The 20,991-nt window shown below is 45.9% G+C and overlaps 2 protein-coding genes across 2 annotated transcripts; one reads left to right on the plus strand and one right to left on the minus strand.

The window, feature by feature from the left end:
• The first annotated feature begins 3,580 nt into the window (after positions 1-3,580).
• TBX6 (T-box transcription factor 6) lies at positions 3,581-13,444 on the plus strand. Its single transcript, XM_081168426.1, has 8 exons — positions 3,581-4,089; positions 5,100-5,328; positions 6,249-6,516; positions 7,295-7,438; positions 9,804-9,874; positions 10,288-10,355; positions 11,014-11,206; positions 13,032-13,444. The coding sequence occupies exons 1-8, from the start codon at positions 3,966-3,968 to the stop codon at positions 13,279-13,281; spliced, it is 1,347 nt and encodes a 448-aa protein (XP_081024552.1). The 5' UTR covers positions 3,581-3,965; the 3' UTR covers positions 13,282-13,444.
• An 802-nt stretch (positions 13,445-14,246) lies between these two features.
• Positions 14,247-20,629, minus strand: PPP4C (protein phosphatase 4 catalytic subunit). Its single transcript, XM_081168790.1, has 9 exons — positions 20,480-20,629; positions 18,786-18,891; positions 18,625-18,676; positions 17,768-17,818; positions 17,569-17,670; positions 17,259-17,432; positions 16,843-16,969; positions 15,795-15,984; positions 14,247-15,616 (listed from the first exon to the last, which is right to left on the minus strand). The coding sequence occupies exons 2-9, from the start codon at positions 18,881-18,883 to the stop codon at positions 15,487-15,489; spliced, it is 924 nt and encodes a 307-aa protein (XP_081024916.1). The 5' UTR covers positions 18,884-18,891; positions 20,480-20,629; the 3' UTR covers positions 14,247-15,486.
• Positions 20,630-20,991: the final 362 nt, after the last annotated feature.

Here is a 20,991-nt window from a genome sequence, read left to right on the forward strand (position 1 = left end):
AGACCAAGCAAATTATTCTTAAAGCAGGGTTGTTAAGAAAGTACGGTAATTTTAAAAACAACACCAACACCAACAACACTTTGGGCCCCTCTGTGTTATTTATACGTTCATGTGGTTTCAAGTGCACACGTGTTTCAGTAAAAACAAATGCACACAATGGCTATGCCCTAGAACAGCTGGTTATGGAATTGACCAAAGACGCAGCAACCCTGGCCTTCATCTTACGTGGGCCATGAAGTGTAGGTCCTAGTGCAAGATTACAGAATCGCAGAGTTGGAAGCGACCCTGAGGATCATCTAATCCAGCCTTTCTCAACCTGTGGGTCCCCAGATGTTGTTGAACTGCAACTCCCATCACCCCTAGCTAGCAAGTCCAGAGCTCAGGGATGATGGGAGTTGTAGTCCAACAACATCTGGGGACCCACAGGTTGAGAACCGCTGAATCCAACCCCCTGCAAATGCAGGAAAATGCAGCTGTGCCTTACGGGGCTTGAACCTGCAACCTTGGCATTATCAGCACCATGCTCTATCCAACTGAGCTATCCAGCTATTTATTTATGAAGTAACTGGAAACGGCAAGGATAATGCTATCAAACGCGACTTATATTTAAGTGAACTGCCAGGAAAGTCCAACGGAGTCATGTTTCATGTCAAAAGAGGAAACTTCTCCAGAAATTAGAGGAATGGTAGGAAGGAAGTTAAGGGGTTTAAATCTCTCCAGAACGCTTGACGTTTGTTCAAAACCACAAGAGAAGTTCGGCTACAATGTGTACCACACAGGTCACAAAAAGTACCACAAGGGCCAAGAGGACGCCAGAACAGTTCATGGGAAGAGTCAAGGAAGCTATTGCAGTAAGAGGTCTTCCTTCAGAAAATGGAAGTCTTGTCCAGAAGATGTAGGGCACATCCCTGTGCAGAGGTGGCACAGAATGCCTTCTGAACAAGGATAGCCTAACCTCTGTGGCCTATGCTCCAGTAACCTCCAAACTGGATTACTGCAGTGCATTATACGTGGGGCTGCCTCTGAAGACGGCTTGGAAACTTCAGCTGGTGCAAAATGTGACAGCCAGGTTGCTCACCAGAACAAGACAGTTTGTGATTGATATATATATATATATATATATATATATATCCATTTTTAACAATATTATAACATCATATCTCCATTTATACATTTTTAGCTCCACCAAGCCACTTGACTTCCCTCCGTTCTGTCATCTGGTTTTTATAAAGCATATCTTAAATTCACACATTCATACCGTCTCAATTCTACATTTATCCTAACTTACCCTAAACTTAATGCACAAAATAGAAAATTTCTTCCAATAAACACTGCATGATTTATCTCAGTCCTGCTAGTGTCTTTACATGCTTACAATAACTGTCTATATACTGAATAAATTTACTCCACTCTCTCTGGAAAGCTTGGCTGCTCTGGGGTCGGATTTCCCCCCGTCAGCCTTTCTAAAAAACAAGACAATCTGAGCACATTAACGCTGATCCTGGCCCGACTGCACTGGCTGCCAATTGGTTCCCAAGCCCAATACAAAGTGCTGGTGCTGACCTATAAAGCCTTGCACAGCTCAGGACCCCAATACCTTTAGGGCGGCCTCTCCCCATACAAACCAACCCAGACCCTGCACTTGTCACCTGAGCCCCTTCTTTACACCCTCCCTTCCCAAGAAGTTTGGGGGGTGGCAACATGAGAAAGGGCCTTTTCGGTGGTGGCTCCCCATTTGTGGAATGCTCTCTCCAGAAAGGCTCACCTGGCGCCATCATTACATGTCTTTAGGCACCAGGCAAAAGCATTCCTCTTTACCCAGGCCTTCGACCATTAAATAACCTATGGCCTGTTAAATGTGGGGGCGACTGTTGTTATGATTATTTTATTATCACGCTGTATATTATGTTTTTATTATTATGTTGCATAAATTATGTTCTTAGAGATGTATACAGCCCTGGGATCTTTAAATAAAGGGTGGTGTATAAATTAAAATATATATGGGTGCAGAATTCAGCACCTTAAATTTTAAGAATTCTAGTGTCCTGCCCTTAGAACCACAGAGACATAGACACAGAGATAATTTCTAGTGTCTATAAAGTCAGCAGCAAAGCCAAATAACTTCCAGCGATCAGGAGAAGGATTTCTGTGACTTAGCTAGCTCCCTGCCCTTTTATCATGGCTAGGAAAAGGAGAATAAATTCTGCAAAATAAGTAACTGTGTGCAGATTTGTTTAACTGGCACAAATTGGTCAGATTGCAGAATTCAGCCTTTCTGGGAGCATAATTGGAGATGTCGTGTGGCACAGTGGGGGCTAGAATGTCACATTAGAGCTGGGTAGATGCAGGTTCAAACCCCAACTCAGTCATGAAGCTCACTGGGTGGCCTTTGGCCAGTCATTACCTCTCGGTCTGACCAACCTCACAGGGATCTTCTGAAGAAAACATGGGGAAATAACTCTATTCACTGCCCTAAATTCCTTAGTGGAAGGACAGAACAAAAACACATAAAAGCGAACAGATACAGAATTTTGACCTTTGATTTGTTAAAGAACATTCTTGTTGATTACAGATACTCCTCTTTTGTTGAATAGGGCTGTGCATACCTCTTACCATCAATAGCATAATCAGTGGTGTCCAAACTTTTTTCAAAGAGGGCCAGATTTGATGAAGTGAAGGGCCGTGAGGGCCAACCAAAGGACTGACCAAAGTTGTTGACCTTTTTTATGATTTTACCCCAAAGTTGTTGAGGTTTTTTTAGGATTTTACCCCAGGAGATAAACTGCCACAGGGGCTGGATTAAATCGACCGGTGGGCCAGATTAGGCCCCCGAAACGGACTTTGGACATGCCTGGCATAATACATCCTGAGACATCACAATACTTAATTACTCCTCTGTCTGTTCCACTTGCGCCATTATTGTGTGCAATCACATACTAGTTTCCACGACCAATTAAATTAACAGTTTAGAAAATATTGTACCACAATGAGCTTCCAGAGAACCAAGGTATCCTGGCTCTCCAACTGTGGATATAAACTCAAGGACCTACGCTGCACTCCCAAGGATCTGACAGTCCCTTTGCAGCTGTCCTGTCCAGCTGTGAAAACATCTGGATGACAAATGACCATGGCACCTCCTCCCTCACCCACTTGTAAACCAAGGATCCCATAGGTCAGGATCAATCAGGAAACTTTGGAGCAAGGGTGTTAATTAGGCAATTAGGAGAAATCAAGTGGTGGGCTCAGAAAGGGACTCAGCTGACTGTTCTTAATGAAGTCTGAGGTGGGACTGGGCATGGGGGGGGGGCTTAAATTGGGACAGAAGAGATGAAGTGGGGATTGGACAGGAATGGGGAGGGGGGAGTGGATTCTGCACACATCTTGCATGACAGCACACAGGCCAGAGATGAAATAGCAGGGAAAGAGGAAGTGGGATAAAATAGAGCAATGTTGACAGAAATAGCTAGGAGGTGTGTAAGGATGGGACGCCCTGCGACAGAGAATATATATGTCCCTGCTACTTCTCTCCCTTGTTCCCCTGCCTTAAGCCCCAAACCCCTCCCCTCTTGAGGTGTGAATGTGCCATTTGGGGTCTCACTTCAAAGGGTCTTAGCAGAATCATAAATACAGCCCCAGCCAGGGGCTCCTCAGGGAAAGAGAGGATCTGCAGGGTGGATGCATCCCAGACTTGCCTCCAGAGACAGAACCGGGGAAAGCTGGCTCCCAGCCCCTCAGCCCTGCTCTAGCCGAACAGCCTCCCGTCCTTCCAGGCTCCTACTCTGCACCCCACTCCCCCAGAGGTCCCCTTACGACTTGCACCATCCCTCTAACCCTCTAGACCTTCCTTCCTCCCCAGAGAAAGCAGGAGCCCTGGCTTCCAGTCTCACCTGTTCTAACCCACGAGGTCCTCACTCCTTTCCCAGAGAACCCAGAAGTCCTGGCTCCAAGGCTTCCTGCAGCACCCCATGTATCACCCCACAGAGATGTTCTCACAGTATGGGGGCTCCTACCCTCTGCGACCTCCCCCACCTCCCGGGGCTGGGTATCCCCAGGGTCAGGCACCTCAATATGAAGCCTTCAGATATCCAGGTGAGAAATTGGGATATGGTGGTGGGGAAGGTGGTGGTGGTGGGAGAGGGGGAGGGGGAGGGAAAGGAAAAGCCAAAATTAGATAACAAGGGTGAGTAGAGGAGCAATCACATGCCAAAAATGTTGACTGAGCTGAAGTGCATCCTCATTTCAGCCACTGGCTGATGCTGGGCCAGTCACCATTTCTCATTCTAATATAACCTCCCTTACATGGTTGTTGAGGAAGAAGACCATGTGTGCTTCCCTAGACTCCTTGGAAGAAGGGTGGGATAAAAGAACAGAAACAAATGAGAGCCACAGTTTGTGGGATTCTTTAGAATGGGGGTGGGCTGGAGTTGCAGTGTGTTAAGAGATTAGGGCAGATGGAACTATAATAAGGAGGACTTCTAGGTTCTTTGGGAGGGAGAGTGGTTTAGAGAAAGGGGAGGGGGAAGCCTGCAATCCAGGACTTCTGTGCTTGGCAGGAGAGAAGTGGGATAGAACAGAATGGAGACTGGGTGGGAACCAAGACTGCTGAATTCTCAGAGATGGTTGGATGGGGCAAAGGGATTTGGAGGCCAGAGTTGCTTTATGCTCTGGGAGAAATGTAGGACTTAGAATCTGAAGGGGGACACAAGAGGAAGGCTGACAGCAGGCACCCAAAGGAGGGGCATGAGTAGGACTCAGCGGTACCCAGAAAAGAAGAAAGCAGTTGTGGGTTTAACAGGCCAGTGGGAGGGCAGGCTGGGACAGAAGAAATGCAAAATTCACATAAATTCCATTGCTTGCTTCCTGCTCCCCACATCAGCTGGACTTTTAGCACCCAAGACCAACTGGTCGGGGGAGATGAGAGGGGGGAGCAAACAGGCGGAAACCAGCAGGAGGGTGACAAATTCCTGGGATGAAGCCCCTCAGTCTTGCCTGCAAGCTCCTGTCTTTCCCGCTCCCCCCCCCCAGCTCAACCAATATCCTTCAGCTCCATCAGCCCTCTTTTCTGACTTGTTCCCTTCTCTTCTCTTCCCTGCCGTCAGACCTTGATGCTGCCCCTAAGCTGGATAGCTTCTTCCCTGGGTTGGAACCCCCAGGGCGCCTCCTGCCCTCTGCTCCTGGCCTCCCTTATGGGTCAGGCCAGCCTCTCCCATCCGGCCCCCCACCAACTACACGCCTACCCCCGGGAGTACGGATGAGCCTGGAGAATGGAGAACTTTGGAAGCGTTTCAGTGGGATTGGTACAGAGATGATCATCACCAAGGCAGGCAGGTGAGATGCCAAGCAGGAGGTAAAAGAGAAAAAAGTGGACCTTGAGCTCCATAACCTTGTCCCAGTGCTAGTGATTCCCCAGCCACATGCAAAACCAACGCTTCTGAACCAATGTGGACTGCATCTTCCCCAGTACTGAGTAATCAGAGCCAGTGCATATCCCCTTTCTCCTTAGAAATTACAGCACTGCTCAAGAAACTCAGAATCAGGGAAGATTAAAGGTAAAGGTAAGGAGACCCCTGACCCTTTACCTTTAGAGTTTAGAGTTTAATTAGAGGCTGATAAACATAGCTCTCTATTTCCTTCATCCCTCCTGTAAGTTCCATACTAGATCCTGGGGGGAAGTGTCATCAAAATGAAATGATTGACAGTACATTCAAAGCACACAAAAAACGAAATAACTTATTCACATTTCTCAGAATTAATCCATGGGATTCAATGCCACATGATGTGATGATGATCTGAGATGACTTTGGAAAGATTAGACACTTAGACTTAGACACACACACTGAATACAACTATGTGCAACTAATGGAACCTTCATGTCAGAGGCATATATATGCACACTGGAACAATTTTAGGGAGTTTCTGCTGTGTTGTATGGAACTTAGTACTGAGATGGGATATATATCATCAGGAACTGTTAATCTTCTTCATTTTTCCCTGTACATAGATGTCCAATATGACAGGATCACTCACCCTGCTCTTTTATTTTTCTGAATTTGTCAGCATCAAAAATGAAAAAAAATAATAATAATTTGTGCCAACTACTGCTGAGGCTGGTGGCGGCAGCAGGAGTAAGTGGTGGTCCTATTCTTCCCCCTGCCTTTTGTTATGTCTCACTGATGAAACCCACCCCCCCCCCGCCGCTGCCTGCCCAGTTAAAATATTCTAACCCACATTTTTAATCAACTTTGCAGGCGGATGTTTCCACAGCTGAAAGTTTCAGTAACAGGACTGGATCCTGAAGCCAAGTACCTACTGCTAGTGGATGTGGTCCCAGTGGGCAGCTCCCGGTACAAATGGCATGGCAAGCGGTGGGACGCCAGTGGCAAGGCTGAACTGCCCCCACCAGACAGGGTCTACATTCACCCCGACTCGCCTGCATCAGGCGCCCACTGGATGCGCCAACCTGTATCCTTCCACCGGGTCAAGCTCACCAACAACACACTGGATCCCCACGGACATGTATGGCCAGGGGGAAAGGGCACTTTGGGCATGAGGCATAGGATATTAAGTGGAAAGGAATATAGCTGTAGGGAATGCTCTGAGCACCTCAAGGGAAAAATGGGTTAAAAGAATGGCACTAACAGATATTTGGCGGTTCAGATTGCTAACAATAATGGATTATGGCTATGGGTTATATAGCAAAGAGGCATACCCAGGGTTTTGTACAATTTGTGCTTAAAATAAAATCTCCTCCAGCATTCTGAAATTCTACATCGTCTGCAAATTATATAAACTAAACACAATAGATATGTTGCTTTCTCTCTCATGTATGCTGTAGTTGAGATTCCAGAATGGAAGGGGTCGGACTAGATGACCCTCGGGGTCCCTTCCAACTCTACAAATCTGTGATTCTGTGCATAATTTATTTTGCTCCCATCATTCATGAGAAAGGGCAAGTAACTGTGCAGCTCCCTGAAGCCCCATATTTGAATCATTAGAAGTCTACTCAGTCCATGTGATTTCACCAGGGACTGAAGCCTCATTATGTAGCCATAAGGACTAGAATCTTGCTCTCCTTCTTAATGTACGATAAAACAGAGATTCTCAAGCGAGTGAATCCTGCAATTTAACATTAAAAGCCTGTGCTTCGGGCAGATTTACAGAATTTACACTGGCCCTGACTACAACAGGAGCTAAAATATCTGTTTGCATTAAAAATGAAATATGGTAGGAAAAACTGTTTGGACAAGTAAACAGATAATATGACTCACCTCTGGCTCTTGCACCCCCTTCTCAGCTGATTGTTCACTCCATGCACCGTTACCAGCCGAGGATACATGTGGTTGGAGCCGGAGGACGCCGTGGGGCAGGCAGTGGCTGCGCTTCCTTCACCTTTCCCGAGACCCAGTTTCTGACTGTCACAGCCTACCAGAACCCACAGGTGAGAAACAAGGCCGCTGTTATAAATTTAATATTTGCATCTAAAAGGCCCTTCCCCATTGGTGGCAGGAAGCAGGGATGTGTCACCTTGGACAAATGATTTATCCATTTCCCGCCCTCACTGCCCCCCCATTGCTTATCCCTGAAGGAAAGGCACTTTTTTCATCAGCAAATGATAATCAAATCAAAAACTGGCCATTAAAAAAAGGCGGCAGTCCTGAGAATTCTCAGGCGAACATCAACTCCGTCAAATTCTAAAGGACTTCAGAGGAAATGTGTTTAGAATAGAAGCACAAATGTGAGACAGAGCTTCATTTTAGAGAAATAGCACGGGAGACCCTCCCCAGAAAGTCAGTTTGGCTTTCTGTGCGACCAACGCCCCGCTCCATATTATTTTTTGTGCCCGTTCTTTTCACCAAGCTCCATAAACGGCAGCCTTCCAATGCTCATTTCCTTGACTCTGGAATCGGCACAAATATTAAATCAGCAACATATTCCTGAACCACCACCGCTATTTTGTGGAAGTGTGGCAAGAAGATGCCTCTGTTTTCACAAGGGTTTTTACACACACACACACACACACACACACACACACACACACAGCATTTTCTCCTCACTTCTAAGTAGCAACCGAACCCCATCTCCAGAGGGGCAGGCGCAAGGGATCCTAAGTGACTTCGCTTTTAATTTAATCCCATGCGACTCACTATCAATACAGCAGGAAAAATCACAGCAAACTAAAAACCATTCCAACACTGCACATTTTGGAACTCCACTGACCTTCCCTGAGCATTTCTACGTCACTAAAATGGCCTGTTTTCCTTTTCTCTGGCCATATCCCTTCGCCCCCTCATGTGACACTTTTCCTTTTAAATAGTGCTGCAAAAATATATTCCCCCCCCCCACACTTTTTTTTGCATTTCTGTGACATGGGGCAAACCTTACATTTCACTTACCTCCATGAAATCTGGGATTGTTGACGCCCTCCGCCTTCCTATGAAGCTCTGTTCCCCCACTTGTCCACCTCCATAAAACTCAGGCCTGAGGCCTCCCTTCTTCACTTGCCCACCCACATCTCTTGATGCCATTACAGCTAGAACACAATGGCTTCTCCTCAGGATTCTTCCACCTCTAAATCACCTCAGCTCCTTTCTCCTCCTGGCCATATCCCTTCACTCCACAACCTTTCACCTCATGCTGAATGGTGCCCTTCCACCGCCGCTTGGGCCCGTGCAGCCCTCATCATTTTGTAACTCCCCTATGTGTCCTTATTTATTACTCCATTCCTGTGTTTCTTTCCACTTTTGAATAGCTCTTCATACCTCTCAACCAAAATATCCTTCCCTCTACTCAGTCAGCGCCTTTACTTTTCATTGGGAGTCTTTCCATGTTTTGCGATATTCCTTTGTAAGTTTCTGCCCTAAAATATACCCCCCCCCCACACACACAAATTCAGCTTCTCTGTTATTTAACCATTTCCTTGCACCTTAATATCCCTTAACAAAAACTATTATTCAGTGCAATTCCTCTACTCTCACACAGGGTCTACAATAGCTATTGCACTAGATATCCCTCCTCCGGCCTTAAAATAGTTCTGTCTCATTCCTCCCATTATGTGCCGGCCTGGGCTGATGGGAGTTGTAGCCTAATACTTCTGGAGAGCACCAGATTGGTTAAAAGCTATTTTGCACGCATACCCACTTCGAACAGTTCAGACAGAGACAGAGACAGAGACAGAGATAGAGATAGAGATAGAGATAGAGATAGAGATAGAGATAGAGATAGAGATAGAGATAGAGACAGAGATAGAGATAGAGATGATAGAGATAGAGATAGAGATAGAGATCTTAAAAATGTTTAGGGGTACTCTCATTTTCCTACTCATATTGAAATATTGCCCCTCAATGAGGCCAAACTTAGATTCACAAAATGTTTATGAGTATGCGTACCCCCAGAAAAAAGCACTATATATATATATATATATATATACACACACACACACACACACAGCCCCAAACCTGGAAAAAACCATAACACGGCAATCAGCTCACATCTAGGTAAGAACTAGTACCAGCAAGAGTAGAGAGGTGTTTAGGAGAGCTCTCTTTGTTGACTGTCTCTTCTATTACAGAAGCCCACACAAAAGCAAAAGTTTTGCTCTAGGTTCTGAAACTTGAATATGCTGTCAGCATATGCCAGTATTCTATCATTTTTGTAAACATAATACAAAAGTTGAAAGATTGATAATAATTCTGTGCTCGCACGCTAAACCAAATCTCAGAAAACATAAAAATATGTGTGTGTATACATCTAATCATACCCTTTCAATTGCCTACCTAACATTTTCCTGTTTCCTCCCCTCCCAGATCACTCAGATGAAGATAGAGAGCAACCCTTTCGCAAAGGGCTTCCGGGAGAATGGGATGAACAGCAAAAGGTGAACTGACCCGATCAGGAAAGATGTCAATGCCATAGAGAGGAGCTATTTCAGCCCTCATATTAGCTGGCAGCAGTGATTCCCTTCCCAAAATGTTTGCCACTGACGGGGGGGGGGGGGCGGGCGTAGACCATAAGGAGATGGGCTTGTCCTCACTGGAGAAATACTGTAGTTCACTGGGTGCCAAGATGAATGGGCTCATAACAACTGCTGCTACTAAATTTATACAGGTACCTACTGAGACCATCCATTAAAAAAGCAACCATACCAATATGAATTATTGAGAAAATAATAAATATTAGTAGGGGGTGGGGGATTTTGTCCTTGCTCAGGGCACCATATTATTACAGTCTGCCCCTGGCTTCTACCATTGCTTTTCCACATCTTATTATGGTCCCCCTTACAAAATTTAGGGAACGTGAGGCCCGAATCAAGAGGAAAATGAAGGCAAATGAATGTGAAGCCAACATGGGGGAAAATGGTAAGCGAAACAAACATACCTTATTCTGTTGCTTAGCTTCATAAGACATTGTCTGGTCTCTGTCTCCTTCCACCACTTTAAAAGCAAAACACAACATTTCTCTCCAGACTTCATTAAACAAAGTGAGGATCATTTAAGTGGATACTCTGTGAGCCTCCCTCCTCACCATCCTTAACTCTGTAGCTACTCACTGCCCTATGTATATCCATTTCTTACAATGCCACATACAATGGCCATCTTTTGCTTCCTTTCACTGCTTGACTTTTGCGACCCCTGCCACAACATCCCATCACTTCCCTCATCCCTAGTCCTATAACTCATTAAATTATACCTGCTGTTTCATATTTTTGCCTCCTCTTAATTGTCTTTCCCCACAATTACAATCACACCCTGCTCTGCCCTGATAGCACAAACTTACCTGAAAAGGTCACAACCCCTGGTACTATAATGAATTGCCTCTTTATTTCAGACAACATTCCAGAGAACCTGTTATTTTGGATATTTTTTAAAAAAGTTGTATATGTCCCTAGAGGTTCCCTCCTATGCCACATTTATGTGCTTTCTAAATCCATACGAATCCTGTTTTATTATTCCCCTTTCCCATTATATAACCTTCTGCCTGCTTTTCCTCCCCTACCTGCACTTCGCCTCCACCTAGAGAGCAAGAAAGGCCCCTGCGACTCCACCTTGACAGAGGAGACACCTCTGGAGCAACAACCACCACCTGCGCTTCCACACCCTTCTTGCTCCTTCTACCCCACTGCAGGGATCAATCCCAGCGGAGCAGAGGCTTATGTGCAGCACCCAGCCGCCTTCCATGGCTTGCGGGGGGCACCCTCACCCTACGGCAGGTGAGCCAGCCATGTCACGTTCCTCGAGTTCTAGAGCTGTGTTGCCAAACTTCTGCCTTTGTAAAATAAGTGTGGAGCATCCCTGGGTGATCTGAATCAACCCTGGTGTTCAGGTTTCCTTTGGTGGCTGAATAAACCCTGTCCTAGGGTATAAACAGGTATAAATGTTTTTAGAGGGGTAGGGCTGATTTGAAAGCACCCTCACAGCATTTAAGATACCCAGGCAATAATTTGAAGTGCTCTGATTTCTTGCCACGCTTAATACGTTGAAGAATCTTTGCCAGAGGGAACAAAACAAAAACAAAAACAAAAAACAAACCCACTTGGCAATAGGCATTTTTTCCTTTTTATGGCATGAACAGACTTCTGGAACAAATTAAGTTCGAGAACCAAGGTACCACTGTAACTGGAATTATCTACTGTACAGCTACATCGTGGCATTGAAAACAAGACTCTTATTCTCAGGGTTGTGGGTTTGAGCCCCATGTTGGACAAAAGATTCCTGAATTGCAGAGCGCCCTCAAGGTCCCTTCCAACTCAACACTTCTATGATTCTATGTGCCCATTGTCCAAATTTTACTTTGAGAATTGCTGCAACTGCACCTGGCAAAGACTGCGCTGTACAGTGGTACCTCAGGTTAAGAACTTAATTCATTCCGGAGGTCCGTTCTTAACCTGAAACTGTTCTTAACCTGAGGTACCACTTTAGCTAATGGGGCCTCCCGCTGCTGCCGCCGTGCCACCACCATGTGATTTCTGTTCTCATCCTGAAGCAAAGTTCTTAACCCAAGGTACTATTCCTGGGTTAGCGGAGTCTGTAACCTGAAGCGTCTGTAACCTGAGGTACCACTGTACTCTAAACATTAGCCAACATGGTGCCCTCCATATGCTATGGTCTACAACTTCCCTCCTCACTGACCACTGGCCATGCTGACTGGGGCTGATGGGAGATGGGAGTTCAGTAATATCAGCAGGGCACTATCATGGCCACCTTGGCTCCAGGGCATTACAAGTGCCAAGAGGCTTCTGGGGGGAGGGAAATGTCTTTAGCATATTTGTAAGTTCACTTTGCTTTTTAGTCCGAAAATAGGTGTTGCCCTCTCTAGTTAGCAGTTGGCTACCAGCTGTGATGTTCCCCATTCCCCCCCCCTTTTTTTGGTGTGTTGAACAAATAAATGTACTTGTGCCAATTGAAAACTTTTAAAAGTAAGTAGAAGTCTGCCTGACATACCAGAGTAGCTGCTAACCAACATTTAACTTACTGGAAGATACAGTTGTAAAGCAAGTTACAAAGCAAGGGTCATGCCCATGATGAAAAAAGCCACTGGAGCAATCTCTTAAAAACCTACACAAATAGATAACCTGCAGCCTTTAGTGAGGAAACACCACTTTACTTCTTATGCTAGTGCTTGATCCGTAACAGAGAGCAGCCACAAATTGTCACCAGCTGCATGCAATGGCGGAGTCTCTGAACCCAACCCAGTGCAGAAATCGCTAACTGAGAAAGGTGTTTGGCCCTTACCAAGGCTATTCTGTGGTAGAACCAGAATTAACCATGTACTGATTACTGTGGCCAACGTCCCGCACAATATGACATTTAACAGGAAGAATATGCAAGGCGAGGATGCAGAAAAGACATTCAGGGCTGTAGCATTATCTATGGGGAAGCTAGAACCAGTAGAATACAGAAAAACTATAGCTGTCTGTGGGGAGACGTCGTTGGGCAGATACACGCAGTTGGAAGGTTGGTCATGTCAAGCCACTCAAAGGGGGGCCACCTGCATTTTTATCAGTGTTTGACTTACCCCTCATCTTTCCCCCACAGCCCAAGTCAAGAAATGGCAGCTCCTCCATCATCCCCAACTACCAAGTCACCTCCCGAGCAATCTGATTTCAGACCTATGCTCCCGGCGAGTTGGAATGGGCTGGATATTATTCCTTTCCTTGGGGGAACAGAACCCCCCGATACCTCCTCCTTTCCCCCTTTCAAATTCAGCTTCGCACCCTACCCGCCTCCACCTCGCGTCTATGGCCCCCCCTCTGGCTATCCTGGCTCTCAGCCACCTATGCTCTAACTCTTGCTCCTCCCACAAACCCTGGAATTCCTGTCTTCTAGGTATTCTGTTTCCCCTGCTAGATTTCATGGCTTTCCCTGTTTCTTTATTACTGTCCATGTTGGGAAGGGTAAACTTGTCTGTATCCTGCCTGTCTTATAATTAAACATTTTTAAGGTCATAACATAGTGTACATCTGTTTTCTTCCATGACATATTTAAGCAAGCTAGAATTCTGAAATTCCAGCCTAGCTTTCTGCTCTGCCAGACAGCTTGACTGGTTTTAAGTTATACGTCAGAAGGCATCAGCAGATCCTTTTAAGACATCTCACCAAAACAGGTTAAATAAATTGGGGCAGTTCTCAGTTGCAGAGCACTTTTGGGTCAGGAAGTATTGATGGGTGTGTGTAGCACCAACCTGCCTCGAGAAGCAGCACCATGAAGTGAGAAACTCGTTTGTAAAAAATGTAGGAAGTAGTAGTATCATATATTAGATAACAAGCTCCATGGCAGACAGATTCTCCCTGTGGCATGATTGAAGGCCGTGAAGATTGCTGGACCCTATATTATGTCAGCTTCAACTCAATAAAGGTAGTGGAAACACTCCCCAACAGTGAACGTATGGAGCTCATCTCATCCTCCACTCTTTGCAGGAGCAAAGCAGGTTTGGGAGGTAAGGAATGACAAGGAGGACACCTACACAGATATTTCTGCCCAGGATCTGGCAGCATTCAACATGCACCCTGCTCACAAACCATGTGGCCACAGAAATACGCAATGTACAAAATGTCAATATTTTTTTTTTAGTTTTATTAGAATTTTTTTATCTAAAAGTTGTAAATAGGAAAAAACCCAAAATGAAAACAAAATAAAATTAGAGCAAAAGACAGATCATCGGAGGGGAAAGCACTCCTAGACGTAAGAAAAGTGGCAGGAAGTTCCACCTTCCCCTTCTAACTCTAAGTAGATATCTGGATTGAATGTGAGTATCCCTTCACAGGAATAAAGGGGAGGGGGTGGGAGATTTTGACCCTGTGGTGGGTGGGATTTGGATACACCAACCCCACAGGGGGTAGGATATGGAGGGATGGAGAGAGACAGAGAACACGCCCCATTGGTCAAATTAACTAGCGTGATATGGTCCCAGTCTCCCCACTCAAGGAGAAGGAGCGGCAGGGAGGGGGATAAACAGGATATAGATTTGCCAATAATACATTTAATAAATCCACCACAAAAAAATTAAATGGATTTCATAAAGCATTTGCATCCTCCAGTGACCAGAAAGTCTACTTTATTTTAATTATTATTATTTTTTGCAAAGTCTGGCAAAAAGGTGGGGACAGTTTAACCTTCCAGTGGCCAATAAATGTTTGAGGAAAGTGGGAATGAGATATGGCGGCACACAGAGGAACCACTTCCCAGTCTGTTCATCTATTCCATGTAGTTCAAGCAGACTATACACCGAAGTGCGAAGAAACCACCGTTCTAGGTCTTCCAGCAACCAGACACAGCAAGGTTTGAAGCACTTCCTATTCTCTGCTTAAATGCTATGGAATGGCACCAAAACCGGAGTTCAAAGATCAGCTGACCAAAAAGTAAAAATATTTTTGTTTAAAAAAAGAGTTAAACTAGGAAGCACCTAAGTGACGCAGAAGCAGAGAACTAGTCCAGAGACCTCATCCTCCTAACAGTTGCAGATATTCTTTGGTCACTGGTTTCCTCTTTATTTCCAAGTCCAGTTCTCTCCATCTGATACATCCTCTATAAATAATTTCCAGTCGCACTGCAGATGAGCTAGAGAACTAGGCTGGGAGGCTGTCAGCTGCGCCCCTAGAAAACCATAGAACTCTGAAGATCTACAGCTTCTCTCCATTTCTGGGTTGACCTTTTCCCCCCGTTTCGCCTGGAGTGATCCGAGATCAACAGAGCTCTAGGTTTTTCAATGACCAGAGGTCCCAAAAATGTGTTTCGGGCGGAGAATAAAAATTAGGGCAGCCCTGAAGAGACTATAAAGTGACTGGCTGGAATTCAGTAGTGTGGAAAAAGATGGCCAATTCAGTCTAAGGGGTCCAGAACTGAGGATTTATTGGGGAAGGGGAATGGAGTGGGGCGGGGGGGGGAGAAGAGACCTGAACCCTGCCAAACTTCAAAGAGGCTGCCCACCCCAGCCAGGACAAGAAAAACAGAAGCCGCACGAGGGGAGGGTGGGGGGAGATGGAAGAAGCATTCACAGGAAGTAGTCCGCAACAGGCTTCTTAGACGGGATGCCTCGAGTTTCTTGGGGGGCAGCTTCAAAGATAATAAATTCCTTCTGAAGGTGTTCATCCAGTTCCAGGATGGCTGCCACATTCCCACAGCTGTGTGCAGAGCAGAGGAGAAGGGTCACAATGGGATGCCTCCAGTTTCATCAATGCCACCCTTCCACACAGACTGACCCTGCAATCCCTCCTATATGCCACACAGCTCAAACGGTACACAGTGCTAGGCTTGCCATATCTGCCCGCTATTCCACACCCGTCCCTTCTGTCTCCTCACCGGTAGCAGTAGTTGGGAGCTGACCACACAGTAAGAACTGTTTCGTTGAAGTGCCACTTGTACCCCTCCATGACCAGCTGATGCGCTCGACAGATCATGTCAATGTCATTCGCCGCATTGAATTGCGCCACCACATCGCTGCCGAATAAGTAGCCGGCACCTCGTGGGCTCACCCCCCAGCCTGTGGTATCTGCAAAGGACAGAAAAGCTGGGCTTAGGACACAAAGGAAACAAAGTACCAGGCATGATCGACTAGGGGAAAGGGCAGCTGCTCTTGATGAACTTATAGAACAAAGCTGATCAGCAATTGGCCGAGAGGTAGGATTTCATATAAAGCCCTCACCCCACCCAGCTTGGGCTGCTCCACGTCCATTTTTACCAGTCAACCCCTTTTAAAAAGAACCAGAGTGAGATGAAACAATGGGGGCAGAAAATACCTGATCTTCTTTAGATCAAAGACTCAAAGGTTCTTGTTTTAGAGATTTTTGGAATACTGCACTAAGCAGTAAAAGAAATAGAAGCTTTAAAACAAAAACAAATAAACAAATATTCCTTTAGCTCACTGTGCAGTTTATCGGGCATTAAACCCACAGAGACTATAGCATCCTCTGCCTTCCAATAAGTGAGACCCTATTCATTCCCTTACAACATAAAGAACTAAAAACACAGGACAGATTCATTAAATAAGTTCCACGGAGTGCTCAGAACTCCATCGTATCAATTGTGATCTCTCTTTAGCAGCTTGTACAGAAATACAAGGTCAGATCAAAGTTGCTGGGGACCTCTTGGTAATAGACTCCTCCTCTTTTGGTTTCAGTGCAATTTTAAGCCAGAATTAAAGGCTCAACGCTCTTCTACTTGGGCTACACGGCTCTTCCTGGTACGCTCTACTCCTAATACTGTTTAACCTATTAAACTTTTCCTGGAACAAATACTATTACCATCTTAACCAGATGCAACACGCAAAGATTCCTTTCTCCTTCATGCATGGCACACACACACACACACACACACACACAAAACCACCCCACTCCATGCACAAATATACCTTCAGGGTCAGACCAAAGAAGATCACACATGGGACCATCATGAGGAACCTCCTGTTTGCGATCTATCGTTCGAATCTGGTCCAGTGTCTGGATGGATGGGGACAGACCACCATGGACACAGAAAATCTGCAACAGAAAAGGAGTGTGTGCATTTGGAAAGCTGCATGTAGAAGTTCTAGGGCCAAACAGCACCTCCCTGCCCACCACATTAAAACTCATGCTGTTGTCTTCCCACTTTAGTCTAACTGTTGCACTCTATTCTCACACCAGAAAACCTAAATGTTCTTTTAGGCTGTAAGGCCCTTGCCACAGGAACAGGGCCTCTAGTACTCTGGAAAGCCCTGCACACAGTGATGGGGTGCACACACTCTTTCTCAAATGCTCCTACCATCATAAACACACACAGCATGCTTACCTTGCCATCAATGATAGCAGAGAGGCTGAGGTAGTCAAAGATCTCAGTGCAGTAGCGCCAAACGGTGACAGAGCCGTATTTCCTCAGGCACTCATCGTAAAAGCCATATACCTGGGTGATCTGTCTGCTCTCATGGTTGCCACGGATCAGGGTGATCCTGTCAGGGTACCGGACCTGTAAGAGAAAACAACCAAACCGGCATAGACCACAGACATGGAAATGTTATATAACCCAGAATTCCCAGCATCTCTGTTCAGGTAGAACAAGGAAAGCATCCTTGGAGTCATGAGGGGCAAGGGTCGTTCCTAACCTTGAGCGCCAGCAGTAGCAAGAATGTTTCAACACTGTAGAAGCCACGGTCGACAAAGTCACCCATGAAGAGATAGTTGGTCTCAGGCACATCACCACCCACCTGCAGGAGAGAGAGAAAGGGCATGTAAATATATTATCCCAGGAGAGCTTGAAAGCTGAAACTGGGCACTGGAATTGGATGGCTGAGCAGTACTCACCCTGAAGAGCTCTTTAAGGTCATAGAACTGGCCATGGATATCCCCACAAACCTGGAAAGAATATGGAACTCTTTAATGTTCTCAAGGTGGCTATTACTACTATCATACCTAGTCCAGTGTATCTGAAAGACCAAGGCCCTTCTCTCTGCCCACCAGTAAGAGCTAGATAGGCAGGGGCATGGCATTTTGGTGATAGCAAAACATTCTTGAAACTACACCCCCAGGGAAATATGTGTTCCCTCTGTCATTCCTCTTATTCAAAAGAACTTTGGAACTTTCAGAAGAATCCAGGTGCTGTGTTTTGATATTCTTTTTCTTCTGTTACTGTTCATTCATTAAGGCAAGAGAGGAGAACCTTGTTCACATTCCACTGTTGGCCTGTGTCCAGTTTCTGCCTGCTAGTAGGGAATGAGGCCAAAGGCAGAAATGGATGGAGAAACAGCTGTGACTTGTACCTCTTATACAAGACTACATTCCAGTCAGGCAAAACTCAAGAGGTTTGTACACCTACGCAGACACACACCAAATTTCCATCCAGGAAAGAGACATGATTACATTTCAAGCACATGTTCCAATTGAGGCAAAAACACATGAGGCTATTACACAGTAACATGTCATATGGAATAGTTCTGAGGCCAGATAGTGTCCTGGAAAGTCACCTTTGGCCTCCCTCAACCTGCTTCAAAGGATGTTTTTTTAAAAAAAAAAAAATCAGCAGCATGCTTCAATTTCTTATTTGTAAAACGCCTTGTGACAGCAATTTTTTTTAAAGGAGAAAATAAAAAGTTCAGGTGTTATTGCTGCCAGCATTTGAGTCCCCAAACACTGATGAACATTCGCTAAAAAACAAGACTCACTGTTACTGGGGAATCTACTCTCTGGACGTTGCTTTCTTCCACCAAGATCTCTCTGCAGAGAAAGAAAAGGAAATGTGTCTCACACAGACACTCTACACCATAATTGGCTGCATTTTACAGTCTTAGAACAGGTATTCTTATAGATGTCAGGCAACACTCACCTGGCCTTGGCGCAGAGGGCTTTAACCTCGCTCTCCTTGATGAGCTCACAGCGCCGCAACTGCTCAATCTGACGATCAAGGTCACTGATTTCGGCCATCTTGCCCCCTTGTAGGAATAGAATTGCAGTCAACTTTTTTAAAAAAATTAACATTTAACATCAAGGCATACACCTTTGATGACAATGGGGGGAAAGAATCGAGCACATACACCCAGAAAATATTTCCATCAAAAAGGATGAGAGTAAAAGTCAAATAACAGCTCCTCAGCTCTATATTGTTTCCTACTATTATAGGAAGAATCACAAGGAATATCAGTAAGGGAGAGACTTATAATCTACATCAGCTTTCCCCAAGCTGGTGCTCTCCAAATTTTGCTGGACTATAATTTCTATTGGTCAAGCTGGCTGGGGCTGATAGGAGACCAAAACATCTGGAGGACACTAGGTTAGGGGAGGCTGATCTATATAGTAAACCCCTTATACTATCCTGAAGCACCTGTAAAGAAACACTGGGAGAAACTTCACACACTGTAACAAAACAAAAACAAATAAGAAAGTGAATTAAACCCAAGCTGGATTATATTTATATACTGTATGTGTATTACTAAAAAGTGCTGGAAGGGACTATGCCTTCAGACCCTCTGATAATATGAAGTTGTTGGTATCAGAGGCATTCTCTTTCAAGCTTCTCCAAAGATTTGTGCAAACCGTGCCCCATACACTGAAAAGGCAATACAGTATACATTTGGAAGGCAGTAAAATAAAATGCATTGTTATGAAAACAATGATCATTGTTCTACACACTTCTGTTATCTGAGGGGAGAGGGTGGTGAAATCTTTATGTTGCGTCCCCAGGACTTCTTTTCAACACCAACAGAGTGAGCAGATTATCTCCTAGGAAAAAGTTCCCACCTTTTCCATCTTTCTTATCCAACAGTAACGAGAAGGTGCCTCCACCCAACCATCTCATTCAAAAAGCTCACCTCACTATCTGATCTCTTTGCCCAATGATACCCAGAACTTTTTAAGATAAGGAATGATGAGTCACATCAAAGGAGAGAGCAGAGGATGACCAACTACCTCCTGTTACCATGACAATGCCACCCTATAGGTCTCTAAGATCTTCCCATCATGGCACCCATCTTTCCTTCTCTGCCCCCCTCACGCTTCTAAATGAGCCCATATCCCCTGAACTCGCCATTAAAAGGGCAAAGGGAAATTTGCATATAAAGAAATCAAGCAAGTTAATAAAACCTACTCAGCCAGCTGCTACTTGCTGTATTCCCTCGCACCCTCAGAAGGGCCACCTTCCACCCCACGCCCATCCCTTTCCAAAACGCCCTCCTTTCGGGGAAAAAACATAAAACACCTCACTCCACGAAGTTGGACACCCCCAAGACAGGGCGACGCCTGCCCCCTCCATGTGCTTGAGGGGAGAGAAGCCCCCCTTTTTCCCTCCTCCTCCTCATGGGCCCCACCAGTCCCGCTCCCCCAGGAAGCTCTGGCCGTCTCGCTTGTGAAAAGCGCCCAGAGCCTCCCTCCAGGTGACAACTCTCCCCTCTTCCCCCTCCCGACCCCACGGGCTGCTGTCTCTATGGCAACCAACTTTCCCCGGCGCCCCCGCCCGCGGCCAGGAGCCAAAGGAAAGGACGCCTCCCCGTCCCCCCGCGGACGCCCCACCTCCCGGGCGCCTACCTGGGGTCCCGGTAGCGGCGGCGGCGACGGTGGCGGCTGCTCCGCGGCTCCCTCCGGCTCCCGGGCCCGGCCCCTCCCCCTCTCTCTTTCCGGCTCTCCCACCAACTACTGGGCGCTGGACGTCACTTCCGCTTCCTTCTAGGACCAAGAACGGGCGCAGGTGAGGCGGGGCTTCTTTCCGCTATCCCTTTGAAGGGGCGGGACCTTGACTCATCGGATGTGACGAAAAGGGGCGGGGCGGGGCGGAAAAAGTATGCCGGCCATGCTGGGGTTTAAAAGGCGCCGCTGACACCCCGCCGGAAGTGACGGAAATCGGGGGGGGACCTTTTTATTTTATTTTATGAATATATACCGCCCTATACCCGGAGGTCTCAGGGCGTTCACAAAAAAAAATCACAATATATAAAATCAAAATAAGAACAATAACCCAATAACACCCCCAATTACTATTTAATTGACGCGCATCCCTTTTAAATATGAACATTGTATTAGTTAGACAGCACTTCACAAGG

The sequence above is a fragment of the Podarcis bocagei genome (genome assembly GCF_964188305.1).
Source record: "Podarcis bocagei genome assembly, chromosome: 13".
NCBI lineage: Eukaryota > Metazoa > Chordata > Lepidosauria > Squamata > Lacertidae > Podarcis > Podarcis bocagei.

Coding starts and splice junctions, on each gene's coding strand:
- TBX6 (XM_081168426.1), top strand. CDS start 3,966: ATGTATCACCCCACAGAGATGTTCTCACAGTATGGGGGCTCCTACCCT. Junction 5,329..6,248: donor ATCATCACCAAGGCAGGCAG/GTGAGATGCCAA, acceptor TCAACTTTGCAG/GCGGATGTTTCCACAGCTGA. Junction 11,207..13,031: donor GCACCCTCACCCTACGGCAG/GTGAGCCAGCCA, acceptor TTTCCCCCACAG/CCCAAGTCAAGAAATGGCAG.
- PPP4C (XM_081168790.1), bottom strand. CDS start 18,883: ATGGCCGAAATCAGTGACCTTGATCGTCAGATTGAGCAGTTGCGGCGC. Junction 18,677..18,785: donor GCCCTCTGCGCCAAGGCCAG/GTGAGTGTTGCC, acceptor CTTTCTCTGCAG/AGAGATCTTGGTGGAAGAAA. Junction 17,671..17,767: donor ACCTTAAAGAGCTCTTCAGG/GTGAGTACTGCT, acceptor TCTCTCCTGCAG/GTGGGTGGTGATGTGCCTGA.